The sequence below is a fragment of the Magallana gigas genome, chromosome 6 (assembly GCF_963853765.1).
Source record: "Magallana gigas chromosome 6, xbMagGiga1.1, whole genome shotgun sequence".
NCBI lineage: Eukaryota > Metazoa > Mollusca > Bivalvia > Ostreida > Ostreidae > Magallana > Magallana gigas.
This window is the reverse complement of record NC_088858.1, coordinates 4,487,564-4,511,233: the sequence shown is the minus strand read 5'-3', so window position 1 is coordinate 4,511,233 and position 23,670 is coordinate 4,487,564. Positions and strand designations below refer to the sequence as shown.

The 23,670-nt window shown below is 32.8% G+C and overlaps 4 protein-coding genes across 4 annotated transcripts; 2 read left to right on the top strand and 2 right to left on the bottom strand.

Annotated features, from left to right (window-relative positions):
• The first annotated feature begins 106 nt into the window (after positions 1-106).
• On the top strand, positions 107-6,626 carry LOC105343014 (TATA-box-binding protein). Its single transcript, XM_011450163.4, has 7 exons — positions 107-384; positions 1,709-1,944; positions 3,363-3,542; positions 3,719-3,782; positions 4,064-4,167; positions 4,390-4,484; positions 6,381-6,626. Exons 1-7 carry the CDS (start codon positions 322-324, stop codon positions 6,455-6,457), a joined length of 819 nt encoding a protein of 272 aa, XP_011448465.1. The 5' UTR covers positions 107-321; the 3' UTR covers positions 6,458-6,626.
• Positions 6,627-7,510: 884 nt separating this feature from the next.
• On the bottom strand, positions 7,511-8,631 carry LOC105343013 (UPF0669 protein v1g209471). The gene is made up of 2 exons (XM_011450162.4): positions 8,568-8,631; positions 7,511-8,386 (listed from the first exon to the last, which is right to left on the bottom strand). Exon 2 carries the CDS (start codon positions 8,383-8,385, stop codon positions 7,807-7,809), a length of 579 nt encoding a protein of 192 aa, XP_011448464.3. The 5' UTR covers position 8,386; positions 8,568-8,631; the 3' UTR covers positions 7,511-7,806.
• Positions 8,632-8,778: 147 nt separating this feature from the next.
• LOC105343012 (serine/threonine/tyrosine-interacting protein) lies at positions 8,779-17,235 on the top strand. The gene is made up of 9 exons (XM_011450161.4): positions 8,779-8,931; positions 9,155-9,241; positions 9,455-9,552; positions 11,182-11,242; positions 13,344-13,420; positions 13,545-13,595; positions 14,487-14,559; positions 16,525-16,588; positions 16,883-17,235. The coding sequence occupies exons 1-9, from the start codon at positions 8,890-8,892 to the stop codon at positions 16,954-16,956; spliced, it is 627 nt and encodes a 208-aa protein (XP_011448463.3). The 5' UTR covers positions 8,779-8,889; the 3' UTR covers positions 16,957-17,235.
• A 710-nt stretch (positions 17,236-17,945) lies between these two features.
• On the bottom strand, positions 17,946-23,480 carry LOC105343011 (26S proteasome regulatory subunit 10B). The gene is made up of 9 exons (XM_011450159.4): positions 23,322-23,480; positions 20,417-20,772; positions 20,087-20,236; positions 19,792-19,915; positions 19,645-19,706; positions 19,441-19,561; positions 19,187-19,267; positions 18,264-18,335; positions 17,946-18,161 (listed from the first exon to the last, which is right to left on the bottom strand). The coding sequence occupies exons 1-9, from the start codon at positions 23,419-23,421 to the stop codon at positions 18,043-18,045; spliced, it is 1,185 nt and encodes a 394-aa protein (XP_011448461.1). The 5' UTR covers positions 23,422-23,480; the 3' UTR covers positions 17,946-18,042.
• Positions 23,481-23,670: the final 190 nt, after the last annotated feature.

Here is a 23,670-nt window from a genome sequence, read left to right as displayed (position 1 = left end):
AGAAAAAATTCATCATCTTCAGAGGCAACGTGCACGCTTCTGTTTGTTCAATCCGGATTATTGATAGACGCGCTGAATATTTTGTATAATACACTGTAAGAGTTACTTCCTACGTTTGTGGTGCCGCGATTTACTGATCGAAATGTGAATTGACACCTTAGTCAGTAACTTAAATGTGTTTTAAATGCTGAACAATTTATTTGATCATATGAAAAAGGAAAAGAAATGTAGCTTTTCCGACGTTTTGCCATGAAACTCACTAAGCTATTGGGAATTAAATTTGATATATTCATCGTTGCAATTTAATTTCTATCAGCAAAAATGGACGGATCGGGACAAAACTTTGCATCATTTGGGAGCGGTCTTACCCCTCAGCATCAACAAGTAAGTAAAGCTACTAGATACAGCAGGTAAAACTTCATTAAAGTTCATGACTATTGTGAAGTTTATGCGAGTGCAGAAAATTACAATTGTCTTTTGCCATTCTCAAACGGGTAACCCGAATTACCAAAATGACGGTGTTTACCAAAATGACACCTGAAATTACAGGAATGACACTAAAATCTACAGAAATGACACCTAATGTTTATTAAAAAATGTTTTTCATCACAAATATATTAAATTATATCAATTAATATCTTTATTATTGTAAAAAGTTGGTAATAGTATACTTGCAAGATGGAAAATGGTTGGATAGTTAAACAAATATGAGATGGGCATGCATGTAATTGGACCCTCTGATATTGTAAAAGCATGCAATTAAAATTCCTCATTGATTGTTATATAAGTAAGTAATTTATTTGTAAGTAATTTATTTATTTATAGTGACATGTGTATACATTTCCAAGTGTAATATTAACAACAGTCAGCATAGATTAAACACCCGGCCCGTCGGGCCTATATGCCACTTTGAACACATAATACATGAAAGAAGAAAAGAAAATAACACAGCATCAAGCGGTAAACAAAGATATGATTGAAAATATACATGTATGAGTATAAAAATTTCTTCAGAACCTTGAGTTTGCATAGTTTATATAATACAGTATATGTTTATTTTCTGAACAATAAAGATTGTCTACGAGTAAAAGAATGATATAAGTATTTGGCAACCTGCCGAGGATAATTTGAAATAAGAACAATTAATGCTTCTGTATCTGACAAATCTAGTAATTGATTAAACCCAGTATTTTCGAAAAGGATTCTTCTATAGTCGTTATATAAAGGACAATGTAATAAAAAGTGAATTTCGTTTTCCATACTATTTTTACAACAAAAAGTACAAATTCGCTCTTCAGCAGGTTCACCGTGGTATCTACTATATATATCGTTAAGTGAAATTTACTAATTTATATTAGTTTTTTCTTCTGCTTAGCTTATTTTATATAAGCAATAAATCATTATTGTCGTTTTAAGAGTTATTGTTCTTAGATTTTAATAAATACGATATTTAACTGAGGTTTTTATTTCTGTTTGGTTATGAAGCATTTACCTGAAAGACATAAATATATAATATAATAAATATATAATATAATATAATATATCCCCATTTTAATGTATTTAAAGTGTCATTTCTGTAGATTTTATTGTCATTCTGGTAATTTCAGGTGTCATTTCTGTAAATTCTGTCATTTCGGTAATACGAGGTACCGTTCTCAAACCAGGTTGTATATAAAAGTTAAATTTCTTTTAAATTGTTAAATTTTAGAGTCCCATGATGTCACCAGCAGCTCTTAGCAGTTTTTCTTTGGGAGCCACTCCAAATCCTGTAATGCCACCATCCAATGCAAGTTTATACCCTCCACAAACTCCATTGGCGCCCATGACTCCTGGTGTTCCAGTCACCCCTGGGGGACCCCCAATAACTCCAGGAGGACCCATGACACCAGCAACCCCAGCCTCAGAAGGTGGTGCTGGAATGGTTCCACTCAGGCCACAGTTGCAGTATGTGTGAACACACTGTTTTACATGTTTTGTCACTTTTCAATTTGTAAAATGAATTCTTACTTGAAACACATGTTAAGCAGGCTCTGCATTTTAACTGAGATTGCTTTGGACATTATTAGAAAGCAACTAGCCACAATTGATTTTGTCATTTACTAAATGGGATTTGAATTCTCGGCTTGGCTATGGGAAAACTTACATTCATGATTGTCTAGTTTACATTAGAAGGAGGATAGGAAATAAAATTCTTTGGCAATCATGCAGTAAAAATCTTTCAAATTTATTATATACTGGTACAAATCATTATATTTTGGGGGTGAGAATGTATTGTAGTCATTAGAAAAAAAATATGGGGTAGTTTAGAATGTAAACAAGTAGAATCTATTAGGTTTTATTGTCTATTGCTTGGACTGATTCACTCTTCATTTATATGCACCATTTTCAAACACAGGGGCCATACAAGTGGGCTCCCAACTTTTCAAGTTATACAAGCCCACAATAATTTCTAGGGGCCCAATGATATTCACAATGAAGTTAGTTTATGATATAAAATATATAAATGGAGAATAAAAATTGTAAAGTGCCATTATTAATTTGAATTAGATCCAATTTATTAAATTTATTTCTCTACGTATTCATACATTTTATAGATGAGATGTTTTGTAATTGTTAGCTAAATGACATATATAATTAGTCTCTGTATTTCTCTGTATTTTGGAGGTATTAGTCCAACCCTTTGACCCAGTTACAACCGTTATATAAAGGATCTTATTTTTTTTTAAAGATAAATGTAAACAAACAGTTTTATGATTATTTTAGCATTAATTTGGCAGAATTATTAACTAATGAATTACAAATTACGAACTAATAGTAATATCAACACTAAAAGTAATAAACATCGGTTGCACAGTATGTGGTTGCATCACCTGTATTTATAACGCCTAAGGATAAGACAGTCTCGAGTTATTAATTACAACAGGGATTAACTGATGCTGTGAAAACATCTTCAGAATTAGTTAATTATCATTTGATTGCCTTTGGGGTTAATTTAAACGATTGTAAATTCATAATACAGGGCGACTTTAACTTCTCTTACGGAGGAAATTCCAACGAAGTTGCCGATCAAAAAGTACTGACTATTTTGTTTAAGTTTGTCCTTGATTGCCAAACAAAATTTTACTCGCCATGTGGACAACTAAATCTTTGAGAAATAGTCGCCCACAGTAAAAATTACTCGCATTTGCGAGTGGGCGAGTGGTTATTTGCAACCCTATATATGTGTTTATATTTAGATAAAGATTGTCTTTAAATGTTTTCCAGCAATTATGATAAAATTAAAATAATCAGCATCTTTAATTAATGCAAACAATTGTTGTTTTTATATATATTGTTCTGTAGTTATGTCTATTTTCTTTCAGGAATATTGTTTGTACTGTAAATCTTGGGTGTAAGTTGGATCTAAAAAAGATTGCCCTTCATGCCAGAAATGCCGAGTATAACCCCAAGCGATTTGCTGCTGTCATCATGAGGATCCGTGAACCAAGGACAACAGCTCTTATATTTAGTTCAGGAAAAATGGTGTGCACTGGAGCCAAGAGGTATGTCTCGGAGATATTTGATGATTTTGATTATGAAATAAATGTTTTAGTTAGAAATTGATGGATTATTTGGCAGCATAATGCCATTCGTATTTAATAAATTACTTTTGATTTATTTTGCTGGTACTGGATTTGTAACAGTTTGTTAGTCATGGTTAAATTTTGATATTATATAGTGAAGATCAGGCAAAGTTAGCAGCAAGGAAGTATGCAAGGATTGTCCAGAAATTAGGGTTCGCAGTAAGTGTCTGGGTTTTCTATTGTTAAAAAAAGATTTCTCATTTTATATGCTTAGGATTTTAAAGCAAGCATAGATTGTATAGTTTTGAATTCTGTTAATAAAAAATAATCTTTTACCTGGATTTTCTTAAATACCATTCTATTGATTTATTGGGTATGATCTGTTTGTATTTAATTTATAGATATGGGGAGAAGAAAAAATATGCATTTGATATATCGGTAATTTCCATATGAACACAATTTATATTCATACATTCTTAAAATAAGAAATATCTCTTCAGGCAAAATTCCTGGATTTTAAGATTCAGAACATGGTAGGAAGCTGTGATGTTAAATTTCCGATCAGGTTAGAGGGATTGGTCTTGACCCATGGCCAGTTCTCCAGGTAATTTAAAAACTAGTCAATGAAAAACAAGTTTCTGAAAAATTTGTGGCATGAGTACCGTATATATTTTTGTATGTTGTTTGTCAAAATTGTTTTATATGGGACAATAATCAAAGACATATTCTTAATTAATATATTCTGAAAATTTCAATAATACAATATTCAAGTATTTCATGATTTTGTCATAAAGAATATTAAACAATTGTGTTTTCTACCTAACAGCTACGAGCCTGAATTGTTCCCTGGCCTGATTTACAGAATGGTGAAGCCTCGTATCGTTTTGCTTATTTTTGTCTCAGGAAAAGTCGTACTTACAGGTTAGTTCCTAGCCGTATTTATCTATTTATTATAGCATATATTTTTTTTTAGCTCACCTTAACAAAAGGCTGAATTGAGTTTTTCTGATCAAAATTTGTCCCTTGTCTGTCGTCTTCGTTGTTGTAAATGTTTCACATTTTCATCTTCTTCTCAAAAACCAATGGGCCAATTTCAAGCTAACTTAGCACATAGCATTCCTTGGCCCAGCCAGGGGATTCAAGTTGGTTCAAATAAAGAGTCATGCACAACTTGAAGGGGAGATAATTAGAAAATAATGAAATCTTTGTGACATTTAAAAAAAACCCTTCTCAAATACCATTTGACCAAGATAAACAAAAGATAAAAGGAAGCTTTCTCAGGTAGTGTTGATTCAAGCTAGTTCAAATCATGATCCCCAGGAGTAGGGTCGAGCCACAATTGGGGGGGGGGGGGCAAATTTTTACATTGGAATATATAGTGAAAATCCTAAAAAAAAAACCTTCTTCTGGAAAACCATTTGGCCAAATAAGTTGAAATTCATGTAAAAACATCTTCATATGTTGTAGATTCAGATTTGTTTAAATCATGAACCCAAGGGGTAGGGTTGGGTCACAATAGGGGTCAAAACTTTATGTAGAAATTTGTAAGGGAAAATCTTTTTTAAAAAATTGTCTCAAATCCATTTAACCAGAAAAGTTAAAACCTATGTGAAATCTTCCTCAAGTAGTCTAGATTCAAGTTTGTTCAAATCATAATCCCTGGGGGTATGGTTGGGCCACAATTTTGGAGGGGGTGTACAATTTTTACATATAGGAAGATATAAGGTTAAATTTAGTAAAAAATCTTCTTCTCAAATACCATTTGGCTACTAAAGTTGAATCTTATGTGGAAGCTTTCTCAGGTAGTGTAGATTTAAGTTTGTTAAAATTGTGATCCCTGGGGGTAGGATGGAATATATTATTAAAATAAATTATTAAAATCTTCATTCTTTATGAAGGACTCAATTTTTAAAAATATGCTAAAAATGATTTGCAAAATGTTCAGATTTGATTTATTAAAGCTGTTTGGATCAAAGTAATGTCAGTTCAGTTTTGTTGCTCACGTGAGCGATATGGTCCCTGGGCCTCTTGTATGGAAATTTCTGTAGTACATATATTAGGTCCTTTCACAAAATAGGAAGGGTATAGGAATCACATCAGGCCAAAGTAAACAATCAATTTTTTAAGGATGGCCCATCCTAACATCTGTCAACACTTTTGAATTCAAATAGTTTACTGTAATAGTCTGGGGAAGGGTCCTTGATTAGTCTCACCATTTCTAATAAGTATCTATCAAAACTTTTCTTGTGATGCAAAATCTCAATAGTATCCATCAAAACTATTGAATATAAAATGCAGAATTTATGCATATTTCTTTGTCTTTTCTTCTATTTTGTTTTATTTCAAAATAACGGTATGTTGTCATGAATATACAGTTTATAGGGAAATATTCGCCCCCGTTTTATTTTCGCCCCTTTGCTAAGAAATGATATGGTAATCATTGATTTATTCCTAATTCATTCTTACTAGAAAATATCAACAGTCTAATTTTGCAGGTGTTTGTGACAGACCAATAAACATGCTTATTAAATCTCAGTACTATGTATTTAACTATATGACCTTAATTTAAAAGGCTGTATTCTTTTCATGTTGCTTGAAAAAGTGTTTTCATTCATAATTTACTGTTAGTACATGCATTTTTAATAATTATAACATGTGCATTCTTAACTGATATTTTCAAATGTTGATATCTTTGAATCCATAAAGTCTAACAGTTGATTAAAACTTAAACATGTTTTCTTTTTAAATATCTGTTGTCAATACTTGAATTTGATATTGGGATTTCTATAAAAAATGCTATGTTTTTATGTATTACAGGAGCCAAAGTGAGAGGAGAGATTTATGAAGCTTTTGACAATATTTACCCTATTCTGAAAGGATTTAAAAAACAATGATGGTGGTGTGTACAGACAGTTCAGTGAGATTGTGCTATCATATTTGAAATTGTGAAATCAGACGTGTCATGATCATGTGCTTAAATAATGTACTTAGAAACCAGCTTTATTTAAAAGAAACGTGAAGTCCATTTATCATGATTGGAGATTGTCATGAAAATGTTGAAAAGACTAAATAATAATTATGTAACATTTTATATAAAAGACAGTTTATTTTTGTACAATTGATATTTAACAGAAATTCAGAAATCACAATTCTGGGAGAGTTCAGTATTTGTGGTGTTTTAAGTAAATGAGAAGTTGTCCAAGAAGTTGTCCATCATGATCTATCAGTCAACATTTTTTGTATTTTTGTATATAAACCAGTGTTTTATATCATTGTTCAATCATGTAGATTGTAGTTGTGTTTTCTCTACAAAATTTATGTTGTTGATATTGAGAAATCGCACCTTGAAATGTATTCTCTCCTTAAATAAAGAAAAAACTATATCTGTTCTTCATAGATATTTGAGGATGTTTCAGTTTATAATTCATAAACATAACATTTTTAAACAGTTCGAAGTTTTAGTGAATACAACATTTTGTTTTAAAGCTCTGTTTGTGACACATTCCTTTTTCCATCCTCCTCCCACCCCTCCCCCCTTTGCAATTGGCTCAGTTTCAGACTGTTGGAGATACAATATATTTTTCCTTTGATATCACTTGTCTTTTTTTTTTTTTTAATAGTGCATTTTCAATGAAACTGCTAATAAACCATCTCTTATTTATGTATTAAATGTATCTGATTTGTGTTCATAATAATTTTATCTTGATATTTCTAAGGCCTTGACTTAACTATTCCTTACTTTGTGTTCACCCTCATTTTAAATGACTGATATGAAGATACAAATTATACATGTATTTTTTTTTATGTTGCAAGAAAGAATTCAAACTGGTTTTAGGAAATTGAAATAAAATTCCTAAAGTGCCCCTCATGCTGCATAATATAAGTGTGTCATTACGACTGAAAGTTACTGGTATATGGTGAAGAATCAAAGAAAAAGACACAAATCATTGATTAGGAAATAATGTCTTTTATTCATTTATGACAAAATGATGGGTATAATTGAAGGAAAACACAGGGAAGATGCTCTAAGAAGAGACGCATTCAATTAGAAATGTTGATACTAATATCTTTTAAAGCTGTAGTGTAAGTTTAAGTTCTGGTTTTTGACATATAAAAACATAAAGACAATCTACTGTATGAAATAAACCCCAAACAATTAATCATTTTAAGGAAAATAAAATAAAGGAGTAAATCTAAATACAGTGTACTTTATTTAAACCTGCAGAATAAGTGTATTTTAGTATTACAACAAAACATCAAATAATAATTTCAGTATTGTGATCGCGATGGTCCACATGTTTGACTCCTCATCTGTATCACTGTCCTGATAGCTGTATTCATCCTCGGACACTTGCGAAGAGTCTTGTGTTGTCTCTGGTTTATCATCTACATAATCATTGTATAAAGCATCTAATGTTGCATAGTCTATTTCCTCCTTTTCCGGAAGTTTAAATACGGACAAGCTGTACTTCGATACACTGTAAAAAGGATGACCAAATACACTAACAGCTATAGGACGCTTCATACTGGAAGACAATTCTACTGTGTCCACACCACACGAAAAGGATTTAACGTCATAGTTTTCATCTGAAGGAATTGGCTCGCTGTCAGACACATACAGGTCAGCGTCTCCTGAGATTGACACAAGTTCAAGTCGAAGACGACCTCTGCTCCGAATTTGGTAAACGGTATAATTCCCACCAGGAACTTCGTCTTTCACAGTCTGAAGCAATTCTTCTCCAAAACTTGTGATGACGACAAGTGAAAGAACAACGAAGTGTGGTAAGACGTTAAAACTAATTGGCATGCCAAATACAAACATCCTGAAAAAAGAATTACAGGTGTGTAGTGTGATCAATTAATTATTCTGCTTCTATTACAGAAAAGCCTAAAATAACGGTAATTGTAAACTTAATTAATTAAATTGTTAAAATTGAGTAAAAAGATTAAAATGTCTCTTTTCTATCACAAAAAATAGTAAAATATGCATCTTGGCTGAGTTACCTTCCATTGATTCCTTTAAACGAAAGTAGTGAAAATAAGCTGTTAGGTCTTACATATTATATTCTAAGAACAAGTATACTATACAGACAGCAAGTTGTCAGCAATGATATAAGAAATTTAGATAATATATCACTAACTGTCAATCAAATGCAACAAAATTATTCATACTTATAAAGTGTGAAAATATGTATTTCAAAAGTCGAACCATTCCATGTACATTTGAAGCGTTTACCGTTACTGACGTCACCCCTTTTACCTCAAACGAAAACACAAAAATGAAAGTTTCTTGATCGCAGACAGATCTGCTTATCATGTCAGCAAAATGGAAATTGAATTTCCAAGTGTTCCACCTCAGGAAATTGTCGTAAGTTAAAGATAAAAAACAAACACTTCTACGTTTTCTAAAGAGAAATCATTATCATCGAGGAAATTCGGATGTATAAGAGAATTGACCTATTGTTTTAATAAAATTTTATTTCTGATAATCAAGATAATACATGTGCACTGTGATTGTCAATTTACTGCATAACAATAAATTATATAGACCTGTGAGTGGATACTGACAGGAATATCTTTATATTATAAAGGATTGGGAGTATGCAATGAGGAGAGAAATGCAGGAGATAGTGCCTAACCTGTATCTTGGACCCTATGCAACAGCCAACAAAAATAAGGTATTGCATTTTGTGAAAACGTGAAATTTTGTACTGGGTTGTGTATTCATGGGTGGTTTATTATTTTTTATAATTAAGACTACCACGATACTAAGAAAATTACCCATATTAAGTGAAAAATGAACAAAAATAAAATTGGTACACACTTTTTTCATTTTCTACCGACCTGTTACATGTGTGTTTTTCTTGTAGAAAAGTGTTTTTGTTTTTTAGTTAGGTTATTTAGAGTCAATAGGAATAACTGATATCATCTGTGTCAGACATACTGCCGAAGCAAATTTCATCAAACCCAATTTTCCAGAGAAGATCAGGTAGGATTTTTGAGTACTTATCAGAAGATAATTTAGAGAAACATTTTATTTGCTATTAAGAAATACCGGTAAATAATATGTAAACGGTGTGACCATTGGACTGACCGCATATTAAACACAGAGCAGTTTGTTTTTTTTTTTAGAACAAAATTTATTTGTAATGCACACAGCCTAATCATGAGCCAAAGTTAAGCTAAATGTCGCGAGCTCAGTCTATATTATGAAGTCAAGTTTCATAGTAACACATACAAGTTTTGTCTTCAGTAATAGCTGAAGAGATCAAGTTATGCCATTCCGGAATTTTTTTGTTTTGTCTTTCATTGTTTATCAATTTATTTCATTTGTAACTACCGGTAATGAAATTGAATACTTTATTCATTATCTAAAAGATCAGTTTCTTGGTGTAAATGTTTTTATTTTCCATCTGATAATTTGATAAGACATACATAGAAGATAGAACTAGTTGTGCTTCTTGATTGAAGCACTATTGAAATTTATCTGGTTTCCACTTTAATTTCTTTTAATTTAAATTACCTTCAATTGAAACTTTTGATCAAACTAGCTTTTTAAAAACAAAATGGCTGCCAATACGGCGGCACCCAGTGCTGGAAGAAATTTTGTAGCCCATAGTACCCCTAATTCAACTCTCACTTTTCACTGAATTTCCTATATAAACGTATTACCATTAATCCTCGCTTCGTGAGGCGGGCTTTGTCCGCCTCTCACTGCATTGGTTATTACAACATTAAGACATTTCAAGGATTTTTCTGATCATCTGTTGTCTGACAGTTGGTCTGTCTGTCTTTTTTATATTTCTTATTTCTGCTCCTGAAATACTGGGCTAATTTCAACCAAACTTGGCTCAAACTATCCTTGGATGAAGAGATTTTAGTTTGTTTAAATAATGGGCCAATGTCTATTTAAAGAATTGACATTTAAAAAAAAAATCTTTGTCTCAAAATCCATAAGGCCAGAAAACTGATCCTTGTGTGGAAGCATTCACAGATACCATAGATTTAAGTTTATTCAAATTATGATCCAGATGAGTGGGATGGGGCCACAAAGGGGAGTTGAATTTTATATAGGAATAAATACAAAAAAATCTTTTCAATTGAAAGTAATGAATTGTTTTTACTAGGAATGCAGTATGTGAAGAAAATTTTGAAGATCTTTTTAATAAGATCTACTCTACTTATTGTCAATATATTTTAAATTTGATACCATAAAGCTGATTTGATCAAAGTTATTGTTGTTGCTCAGGTGAGCTATGTGGCCCTAAGGCCTCTTGAAATGGTTTCATTTTTAATCATAATCTATTTAAAATTTGTTTTAATTTATTTTGCAAAGTACATACATTTCATAATGTAAGAGGATGGTCAATGAGTTAAAGATTTGCAGATAGACCAATTCTTGTGATATGATTATGAACATTTACTTGTATTGGTAAAGGAAGTGTAGAAGTCAGAACAGTTGCATTGAACATTTTGATTTTGACCAAACGACTTTAATTACAAAAGTTGAATATACCCAGTACATGTAATTTTAACATCATCAACACTAGTTTGTTGAATTGTAAAAAAAAAAAATAACGTATTTCATTTTGTATTATTTGGTTTCCCATTTTTACAGGTACCTGGTCTTGAATGTTGCTGACATATACACTGAGAATATTATTCAATACTTTCCACAGGTAAGACAGACGCTTAGTTTTCCATTTTTTAGGTCACCTGAGTCACTCAAGTGACCTTTTGCAATTGGTCTTCATCCATCCTCGTGCCTGTGCGTTAACAATTTTACATTTTTCTTCTTGAAAACTACTAGTCTAGTTGTTACCATTTTTGGCATGAAGCATCTCTATGGTAAGATGAATCTAAATTGTACAACTCAAGGCTCAACCAACCCTGGGGCTACATAGGTGGGGCCAAATATGCCCAAAAAAAGCCTAATTTTCAATTAAATTTCAAATATTCTTCTTGTCACAGATTTTCAAGCGGAATTAACTAAAATTTATATTTACTGTAAGACAAAGACTAAGACAATATTTTTACATTGTTTTTACATATTTAATATAGTTTGAATTGATACACATTGAAAGTAATTGTCCTAGTATGGGAACTGGTAAGGTCCTCCACTGTTGTCTATTGCCACTTGGTCTTGACACGAATGGACTGGTGAGGTCCTCCAAGGGACAATGTTCTTTACTGGCCACTTAGTCTACACAAGACGTCACCAATATTCGGCCACCATCGATGAAAGTGGTTTACACCATAGATGGAACAAGGGACCTGCGCCAACATAGTACACAAACACATTAAGTACACGACAAAAGCAACTGTGGCTTTTACACCAATACGCACCATACTTTACTTACAGGCTATACGGTCATGAATGACACACTTAGCATAGACGCTTATTACACACAAAATACTGATATACAGTCTTACAGAAGACTTACTATAAAGCATGTTAGCTTTTACACTCACAAAATACTAACTCAATTACTTAAATGCAGTGTTGCATAATACTACTCATTACTACAAAAGGAATATGACCATAATAGTCCGCCATACTTATAATAGATTCAAACACGTGTATCTAAACATAGACATTTAAATTCAAACGTAACAAATAAGCATAAAAACGATTGGAATACCATGACTGGGTGTTTTAGAACAGTAATGAACGAAATGACGATAAAATTGACAATTAATAAACCTCACCTCAGAAAAAGCCAGTACCAGGTTCACTTCAGAGTTAGCACACAGCTATTTATATTAACAAAATGCATAGTGACTGGATGGTATGCACGAGAGAAGTATAAGAACGTCCTTCCCTCTGGACTGCCGCGTCCAAACTGATACTGCACGGACTGGCGGGTTTAAGGCCCGGTGAACTGAGGTTCAATATGGGTATTTACAAACGTAAGACTAAAACACTAAGGGGCTCACCACGGGATATGTGGTTAAGTTAAAATACGAAACTAAATATATACAATGATGAATTTTAATGTGACACTTCTCTTCTCCCATACATGTGGGGAAATAACTATGCATATGGTTATGATGTCCATGAAGCCCTCTACCAAAATTTTGAAATTCATGGCTCCTGAGTCAGGGGTTCAGACCCTACGGTGGGGCCAATATGGCGATATAGTTAAAATTTATTAAATTTTAGAGAATTTCCTTCTCTACTCCCATACATATTTGAAAACTAAATGCATGGTTATGATGTCCATGAAGTCCTCTACCTAAATTATGAATTTCATGGCCCGTAACGGTTTTGGTACTCAGGTGACCATCAAGGCCCGTGGGCCTCTTGTTTCTATACGTGCTGAGAATATTATTTAATACTTTCCACAGGTAAGAATGATGCCTAACTCTCCATTGTTTTCTATATGATAACAATTTCAGAGATAATGTACTCTTAGGAGCATCATGGGCTCACTGACTCCATGACCATCAACTCTATCAAATAAAATTTTTCGTTTCCCTAATACATGTGTGTAATAATGTACAAGTATTCAAGTTAGAAAGTTCTTTTGAATTATCTTTTATCACCTGGCAACATGATAAAGACTTTTTATGTAATAGAAAGGGGGTTTGTTATTGGGACAGGTAAGCCATTAATTAATTTATACTGGTACATGTACCAAGAACCACGAGGAATCAATAAGAATTTTGTCGAAGAAAATGTTTCCAGTACCGTATATATATATTTAACTTAAATACATGTAATGAATATTAACTCTATTACATGCATCATATGTTTATTTCAACAATAATTTTCCACAGGTAAAGGCATTTATAGAAGACAGTTTAGCAAGAAATGGAAAAGTATTGGTTCATGGAAATGCTGGAATGTCTCGCAGGTAAATTATGACTAAATACCTGCAGATTACTCAGATATCTCTAAATGGTGAATTGAAAATAAACATTTTAGACTGGTAAACAGAATTTGTCTAATTGTTTCCATTATGATCTCATATATTTCAGTGCATCTCTTGTGATAGCTTACATCATGGAAAAATATGGCCTATCTTACAGGTATAAAAAAAAGCATGCTAATCAAGAATACATGTACATGCACCAAAATTTCATTCTTTGTAATTATACCCCCTTCTCCTTCTTATACCCCCGCTCCGAAGGAGAAGGGGGTATACTGTTTTACCCTTGTGTGTCTGCCCATCCGTCTGTCTGTCTGCCCGTCGGTAACAAAAATTTCTGTCGCATTTTTCTCAGCAACTATTACGGTAATTGCAGATGCTTGAAATTTTAAAGCACTATTTGTTTAGGCATGCCATATTGTGGGATATATTTTTGTACCAATCGGAAGTCAACTTCCTGTTAAATGACGATTTTGTTTATTTTCAGCCTAAATTTTCAAACAAATTTCTGTCAAAAATTTCTCAGCAACTATTTATTGCAGATGCTTGAAATTTTAACACACTACATGTATTTGTATAGGCATGCCATATCGTTGGATATATTTTTGTACCAATTGGACATCAACTTCCTTTTAAATGACGATTTTGTTTATTTTTAGCCTAAATTTTCAAACAAATTTCGTCAAAGATTTCTCAGCAACTGCAGATGCAGAAGCAGATGCTTGAAATTTTAACACACTATTTGTATAGGCATGCCATATTGTGGGATGTATTTTTGTACCAATTGGATGTCAACTTCCTGTTAAAAGTCGACTTATTTTGCATAATTATTCACATCAGAGCGGGGGTATCACTAGTGAGCATTGGCTCACAGATATCTTGTTTGGGTTATGTAGATACATACACTGTTAATGTGTTTATATGCCTTTACACACAACGACATGAACATTTTCCTGAATAACAGTTATTGGTAAAATTCAAAAGAACCCAATACATAAAATCATGTCCATCTAATTAATAATGCAAGTGAATGATGGATTTTTTTTCCTAGAGATGCATTTGTGTATGTTCAACAGAAGAGATTTTGTATTCATCCTAATGAAGGATTTGTTCAACAACTACATGTAAGTCATTTAACAATTTTACATGCCAGATGTTTCTTTAAGTTTTTTATGTCAATCCATTTTAGCTTACCTATGGACTTAATATCAATGCTAAAATATTTGAAGCAGTCTTACTTTGTCTTTTTAAATCAGTATCAGAAATATTTTTTTCTTTTTTAATTTGTTTTCTTACTCTGAGTTGTATATATTTAATATGCCCATTTTGACCTTGATTAAGGGAGAAGGCTAAAATACCTGTAAGCTGTGCTTGCTGCCTAATCCCATTCGATCTTGTTGAATAAAATATTGCTAAAAGGTTTTGAGGCAGGTCCTATGACTAAGTTTTACTGCCCCAAACTTCCTAACTTTGAACCAAAATTTAATGATGTTTCAAAGTCAAGGGCCACGGTCACATGAGACCACCCCACTTTAATTTTTTTCCCCTTAGCCCTATCTGGCACCTCTGATTGACACAGCCTTGTCATATAAATAGAGCTTTTGAGTTAAGGGTGTGGAAGTGACCTTGAACCAAGTTTAAAAGTAAAATTTGAAGGTCACAGCAGATCTCTTAAAATCCAGTTTCAGTCGGAAATTATTTCCCACAGGCATATTTTGCTCAGATTAAACCAAAAAATCCTGTTGGTTAGAGGCATTTAGCTTGAATTAAATAACTCTGCCAAATGGAAAATTTCTAAGTCAAGGGCAAAGCAAAGCAAAATCCTTTGAAATGCTTTTCATTGTATTTTCCATTATGCGGCTATGTTAAGGCTGTTCGAAGCTAAATATATATCGAAAAATGATACTCTTTTAATTATCGAAAAATACTTTAACCGAGCGAGTTTCTTCAAACTTTTATTACATAAATTAACAGTGACATCCAAAACGATACCGGTATTTGATGTATTTTTATGACGTCATATATTTTTCTTAAGCACATGACGGGTGTATTCAAACACGGTAAATAATCAATAAAAATCGCATCGGTGCAAGTGAATAATGACATTAAATCAAAAATATTTTATGACAAATCCTTCGATAAGTAATATTTTTTGCAGTTCTTGCTGGGGGTTCATATAAATATTTCGTTTATTTGAAATATTGTCAAAACATTTCGCACTGACATCGAAATTAGGCACATTTTTACCTTTTAGGCTTGATTTACACAAAATCGGGTCAATCGGTAGGTTTCCCCCAGCAAGATTCACATTGATATATTTTCTCTCCTGATTTCACGTAAAATATACTAAAATTGTTTTTATCTTTCACTTGCGCCAAGCCGTTTTTTATATGCATATACATATCACCATTCATTAGATTACACGTAACAGGGGGAGTCTCAAAACCATTAGTTTATGAATAGTTATTTACTGTGGTTTCATTAATTTTCAAGGGTATCAATTTTCGTGGATGAAGTGAAAATCACAGTTTCAAGGATAGGTAAATTCGTGGCCAATGACCTTATCAATACAAAATGTTAATAGAAATTGCATTTCGAGGAACATTTAATTTCTTGGATCAACTAAACAACGAAATCCACGAAAATTGGTATTCAACGAATATTGATGAAACCACAGTACCTATTACGAAGCTTTAAAACTGCTGATTTTTTTACACTCCATATCGGTGATATTGAATTGAGTATCACTAGTAATTACAACAGTGTCTATGTAAAGGAATGAAGCGATTTTATTATGCACAATGAATATCACTTATTACGTTACAATACATTCCCTAAGAACGATCGAAAGGAATGCTGATCGTGACGTCAAAGTTAACTATGACGTCATATCTTATGAAGTACAGACAAGTGACTTTCTACATATCACTTTGAAATTAATCGGGCAGCCTTAACATAGCCGCGTATTTAAGTGGGGCCCTTTGAGACCGTACCCATCTCAACAATGTCTAGTTTATTTACATTGTCATACACTTACATACATTTATTACAAAATTAAAACTGAATTGTTTGCATGGTTTTATTTTTAGGAGTATGAGCCTATGTACAGGGCCAAATTAAGTTTTGAACACAGTTATACCCCATTAGAGAGTGGTAAGTGTATCCCATTCTGACTGCATTGGTTGCATACCTAGTGTATTCTCTCTTTATATTTTTCATACAACAGTCAGTTGCAATCATAACTCCTTAAATCCAAAACCAAATAAGAACAGAAAATGTAAAAACAGCATTTTCCAGTGATCATAGCATTATAAACTGCAATTGCTCTGCTGATATATTTTCAATGATAAAAACATCATGGAATATGCCAACAGATGTTATTTTAAAACAATGATTACTGCTATGAAAAATGTGAATAGTTTCACATGTTGTTTTCTTTTTGATTAGGAATGTTAAAACGCAAGTTCACAGAGGATCCTGAGCCCTCACATGATGACAGCTTCGTAATGTTATCTACGTGACCACAGCCATTACCTCAGACAATCTAGTGTGTGAGATTTCTCCATTATGAACAAATCTGCTGTTTTCTATTTTACAGAGTGTGTTTCATTATTTTACCATTTTATGAGATAGGCTTTTTTGAAATATCAATGATATTACCAATATTCCTCTCTCAGGGGCTGTTTTCATTAATTGCATTTGTTTATCATATTGATGACATACCTTGGTCTGCAAATATATAATCAGTACCGGTATTTATTGTTATACTATTTTACCAAAAATAAATTCATATGCTTAAAGATATGGCTTTTCTTGTTAGTACTTCATCATTAAAAACCATGTGACAACCAGTTTAGCATACTGTCACCTACCATGGGTCATGGCTTTCCCATTGGTAGATTGAAAATAATATTTTAGAACTAAATTATAAATTAGCCTACAGCCAGTGAGTGTATTGGAGACTGGTTTGATCAATAAGGGATGTTACTATAATGTACATCCATCATTTTCATAAACAGAGAGTGACTCTGCTATTCAGTTGGTCATGATATGGCTTTAGCTTCACCATTTTCTGAGAGCTTTTCATGTCTGTTATCTTTCACTCTGTGCCAACAACACTGGATATATAGCTGATTCTTTTTGTGTTGGATTAAAAATGAGTCAATGGCTCTTTTCTAAAACTCTTTGGCTATAAATTTTAAGGTTTTGTCTCGATTATGCATGCATCTTTTTTCAGCACTGTAAGGCCTATGACAATCAATCCTTGCCATTTTTTCCCCTTTTTTTTGGAGGGAGCAGTGTTTAGTTCATAAAGATATAACACTTATTTTGCCAAGTACATACATTTTCAACATTTTTTTTAATGGTATCACAGACCAATATTGCCTCCACTGGGGTTTTATCCGGGGTATACCAATCAAGCACTCAACTGATTTAGTGAAATGGTTAACCAACAAGCCAGTGCTTGTAGGAATGCCATATTTCTGACTCTACCACATTACCACACAAATTTTCTTTTAATTTTACATTTTAATATTTAAGTTTTTTTATAACTTTTAAACACAAATGCCAATGAAAGGCTATAGGTCCATGTTTCTACAGTCAATTTACACAGGCTTATAATCCAGCTTTGTTTCCAGTTTCTTATTATCTGCAACTTTCCTCACTGCTTTCATAAAGTCTTCTTCTATCACATAATCTCGCTCAGCTCTAATGGCAAACATTCCTAAAATGTTAAATAGAATTTTGAATTAAATATACAGGAAAAGAAAGCCAGCAGCCAGCAGTTTAGGTTTGTTCAGAGGAACTGTAAGAAAATGGACCCTACCTGCTTCAGTGCAAACATTCCTGAGATCTGCTCCATTGAAGTCATCAGACAATTTAACAACAGCCTCCCAATCTACAAAAGATTTTGTAAAAATTTTGTGAGGTTATTCTCTATTACCATTGGTAAATTCAGATCTCTTCAATTTTTTTTTTTTTTTTTACAAATCTTACTTTCCTCTAAACATTTTAATTTTTTTTCATTTAGTTTATTGGTAATTTTGATTAAGGTACCTCACTACACCTACACTTATACTTTTTAAGACACTATGTCACAAGGTGGCGATTTAAATGTTTTGTTAAACTTTTTATATTGTTTGATTTGGTTATATATCGTCAAAGCTCAGTGGTTGCAGTACTGGCCTTCTGAACCGCAGATCGTGAGTTCAAATCCACCTGGAGCTTTTGTTCATGTTTACTGAATTAAATTTTGAAAATGTAATTTTTCATCCAAAATTGCACATTTTTTGCCTGTTAGACTTAAATACTTCTTATCCACTATGATATCTATCATAATCAAGTAATTTTCTGCTGATTTGAGAAAATATTTCACAGTGTAGTGAGTCACCTTAAGAAGCTTTTGTCACTTACAGGAGCATGGTCATCATTTTTGGTCAAATTTTATTTGTCTATTTTTACAATGCGTTAGTATTTAGGCATTTTTAATGACCAACAAAAACATGGCACCAGCCTAGTTTACAGTGAACTCTGTATCTTGCTTATAACTCAACCACTGACACTCAAATTTTAGCTGACTATTAGAAATACCTAACTGTAGGATTGTATACTAGTACATTTATAATATAAAAATATTTTTTTACCAAGATTGTTGCCATAACAATTTTCATTAAATTATGTATTTTAAAATCCCTTTTACCGGTATATTTACAATACTGACAATTTTATTCTAATACTGTAATGTCATACCTATTTCTCCATGCTTTGCAATTGGCTGTGCATGGATTTTCAAAATTTCAAGCCTTGACTGTTCATTTGGTAAAGAGATTTCTACAAAAATAAAAGTACATGTTTATTACTTTTGAAACAATTGCCTTTAAGGAATTTTCTCTTTTTCCTATAATATTAAAATTTTATAATAATTTTAATATGATCTCCAACTTTGATCAGCATGAATAAAACTTGATTTTATGTACTTGGTTCCAATGGGAGAGAATATCTACCTATTTTTCTGTCCAAACGCCCAGGTCTGAGCAGAGCTGGATCTAGAGTGTCTGGTCTGTTTGTTGCCATGATCATCTTCACCTGACCCAAAGCATCAAAGCCATCCATCTGGTTCAGCAACTAATTAAATCACAACAAAAGAAGAGTTTTTAAAAGCATAAGTCATTCATGCCTCTTTTTCTCAGTAAAGAAGTAACACTGACCTCCATCAATGTTCTCTGTATTTCTCTGTCTGCTGAAGTTCCTTCAGAGAATCTTCTTCCACCTGTAACATACATATACATGTATTAACTTGCCCTGTTTATCATCTCTCTAGCATCAGAAACATTTCAAATTTATGCAATACTTACCTATAGCATCAATCTCGTCCATAAATATGATGCATGGTTCATGGTCTCTGGCAAATGCAAACATTTCTCTGATCAATCTGGCACTCTCTCCAATATATTTATCAACAATTGCACTTGACACAACCTGAAATATTAAAAAATTTCCTTTTTAAACATCATTGGGTATAACTATAATATCTTTAATGAAAGTTACTTAGCGTGTTTCACTGCATAATCATTTATTACCTGCCTGTATCAGGTCAACATATGTAGCCCTTTTTCTGTTTCTATACATGCAGTCGCTACTTTATTTTACCTTAAGGAAGTTGGCATCCAGCTGACTGGCCACAGCTCTGGCTAGCAGTGTCTTCCCTGTCCCTGGGGGTCCGTACAGCAAACAGCCCTTAGGAGGAGTAATCCCCACCCTTTGAAACAGCTCTGGGTTTATTAAAGGAAGCTCTATTACCTGTAAAATCAAACTATATCTATAAGATCATGTTACCCACAAAAATGTCTTAACAATAATTAAATCATCTTGTGAGGTTAATATATCTTCACAATAGACTGTTTTGAAAATCAATATTATACATTTGTTAATTTACTCAGATATATTTTCAATCTTTAAATTCATTTCCATTTGACACACCTCTCTAAGTTCTCTAATTTGCTCCCCAAGTCCACCAATCTGGTTGTAACTGATTTCCCCTGGATCCTCCACTGACATGTTATACACCAGTGGATCTACCTCTCGAGGTAAATACCTCATTACTGTGAGTGTGGTCATGTCCAAGGCCACTCGTGTCCCCGGCTTCAGTTTGCTCTTGTCCAACTGCCTTCTACAGCCCACAACATACCTCGGCCCATTTGTGGCTTTAACAATGAACTTCTCCTCTGTTAACTGCTTTAGAACCTCGCCCACTATCTGACCTACACTTTGAAGAGCCTTCAGGTCATTCTCGGACTTGTCATACTGTTTGTTCAGCTCTTTGGCATTTTCTCGCACTACGGTGAAAGATAAAACACTGATTTAAGTGCATAAAATACAAGCATACTCTTACAAGTGTATACAATATTTCCAGGTAGACAAAATAAGCCTAATATTTGGTGGTTTTACTCCAATTTGGTTCTCAATAAACTATGTGGTATCTCTATTTTATCTAACCTTATCCCAGCAAAAATCAAATTTTGCTCATTTGAGTTTATTCTTTTCTAATGAAAAAGAACAGATCAAGTACAATTAAATCAAGACATTGTTGAGAAGGTGGCAATCTCAAATGCCCCCACTTTATAAAGGACATTAGGATGAAAAGTATTTTTGAGGACTTTGCTTCGACCTACAAGGTCACTGCCCATCCTTTACTTACAGGCACTATGTGGTTTAAGGTAGGTCGCGGGTTTACCCCATAAAAAATCTCATGAGAAAACATGCCCTGAAAATTTTTAAAATCGTTATTTAGGATACACAGTTCATTATATAAATTGTTTTATCAAATTTGCCTACGCTAGTTGTATGCAATACCGCTCTAAACTTAGTGTTGTTTGTGGTGCTGTTTTGATGCTTTTCTAATGAAATATATAGGAAAATGAGCATATTTCTCTTTATATTCGAGATGGAGTTATTTAGAAAAATAGCTTATAAACAATTTAGACGAATTTATCGATGGTTTCTATGTGTAAAGAAAACGTAATTTACAAATTATTTGTGTAAAAAAAATTATATGTGTTCTCGCTATATTTCGTGCTATTTTATTTTATGTTTCTGATTTTTCTACAAAAAATTGTCGCATTTCCGTATTTGATGTCATGATTATGACAATATTGATGGTAATTTTAAAGTAAAGTTTCTGATAAACTTCTGAACAAATTGATTGAACATTTTTTAAAGAAATTCTACATGAGAATCACAAAAACGCTTTTTTAAATGACGCTTGATAAAGAATGTACAAGAAAAAAATTAAATGAGATTTCGTCTGCTAATTTACATTTCAAGTTTTCTCAGTAAGGTCAAACATCTCTCATATCTTTAAAAGAACAAGTTGTTGTACAATAAAAAGTCAACAAAGGTTTACCTTTGTTGACTTTTTATTGTACAACAACTTGTTGATTAAATACACAATCAAATCAACTGATTAATTTGAAAAAAAAACAACAAACACTTGCTTTTCCGGTGATTATTTTTAGGGACTAGTCAACACTCAAACATAGCAAAGCACGTCAGTATATTCAACAGTCGGCATAATAATAACAATAGTGTTGCGTTGTGCATTTACTATGCCTAAATAGTAGTCAGGGTTTGATACATAGAGCACTCGCCTCCGGCTCGTGCACTATGTATCAAACCCTGACTACTATTTAGGCATAGTACAACACAACACTATTATATAAATAGAGGTATCAAAAAAATGTTTGACCCGCTGGTACTTGTTTCTGAGATGAAATTTAACCACATTATACCGAGTGCAGCGAGAGGCGGGCAAAGCCCGCCTCGCGAAGCGAGGATTAATGGTAACACGTATATATAAGAAAATCAGTGAAAAATGAAAGTTGAATCAGGGGTACTAAGCCAAAAAAAAATTCTTCCAGCCCTGGGTGGCGCCATATTGGGAGCCATTTAGTTATTAAAAAGTTAGTTCGATCATTGATTGACTGGTACTTATCGCTGTCTATTGCCCCTAAACTCTAATAAAATGTTCCAGTGTTTCAATAGAAGGTAATTTGAATTAAAAGAAATAAAACGGGACACCATATAAGATTCAATATAGTTCTTTAACCAAGAAATATGACTAGTTCTATGTAGGTCTTATCAAATTATCAGATGGAAAATAAAAACATTAATAAAATCAAGGAATTGATCTTTTAGATACTGAATATGGTATTTAATTTTATTATCACGGCATTTATACGAAATAAGTTGATAAACAATGAAAGAAGAAATTTTAAAAAAGTTCAGAATAACGTAACTCTACTTTCCGAAGACAAAATGTGTATGTCTTACGTCTGAAACATGACTCATAATGTAGACTGATCACGCGACGTTGAGTTAAACTTTGGCTAATGATTTGAGTAGGCTCTCAGACAGATCCTATACTGTCAGTGTGTGCGTTTCAAATAAATTTTGTTCTATAAAAATCAAACTGCACTAGTACTGTGTTGAATCTGCGCTCGGTCCAACGGTCACACAGTTTACATATTAGTGATGTACTCTTGATTAAAGTAAGATACTTTATTTTATGATTATAACATGGGGTAGATATCATTGCAGAGTGTTCGTGGCTTGACCACAAAATTGGAGTAAAACCCCCAAAAGCGGGCTGTGCACCACTTGTAAATGGAGATGAACATTTCCAATGCTTTCACTTATTTATCTGCATTTTCTATAGAAATATTTGTAGCATAAACACATGTAAGAATGTGCTTAGAAAACACACAATATATAGCAACAGAGACATGACAAAGCATAAATAGTACATACAAAGCATATTGGTTTCATTGTTTCTACCTCAACTTAAACTGATTTTTATTTACCAAACGATTCAGATATTGAAACATACTTTCTTTCAATCGAGCCTCTAGTTCTTTATGTTCTAGAAGCTTCTTTCTATAGTCTGCCAAAGCTTTTTCTCGCACGGAATCTGTCACCGGCGCAGCCATTTTTCTTCTATGAATAACTTGTACCACGATTGGATAGAAGAAAAAAAATAGTAACTTGTACAATGTTTAACTGCATTGACGTGGATGTACAGTAGTATTTCGTTGAAACAAAAGTATAAACCGTCGTTAAAATCAGAAGAAGTCGCAGAGATTGTTTATTGATGTTAATATTATAACCAAACTTTTGTAGCACTTAAAAATATACCTTTTCCATTTTATTTTATTCGTGAAAGAGCTTTTAGTTCAAAA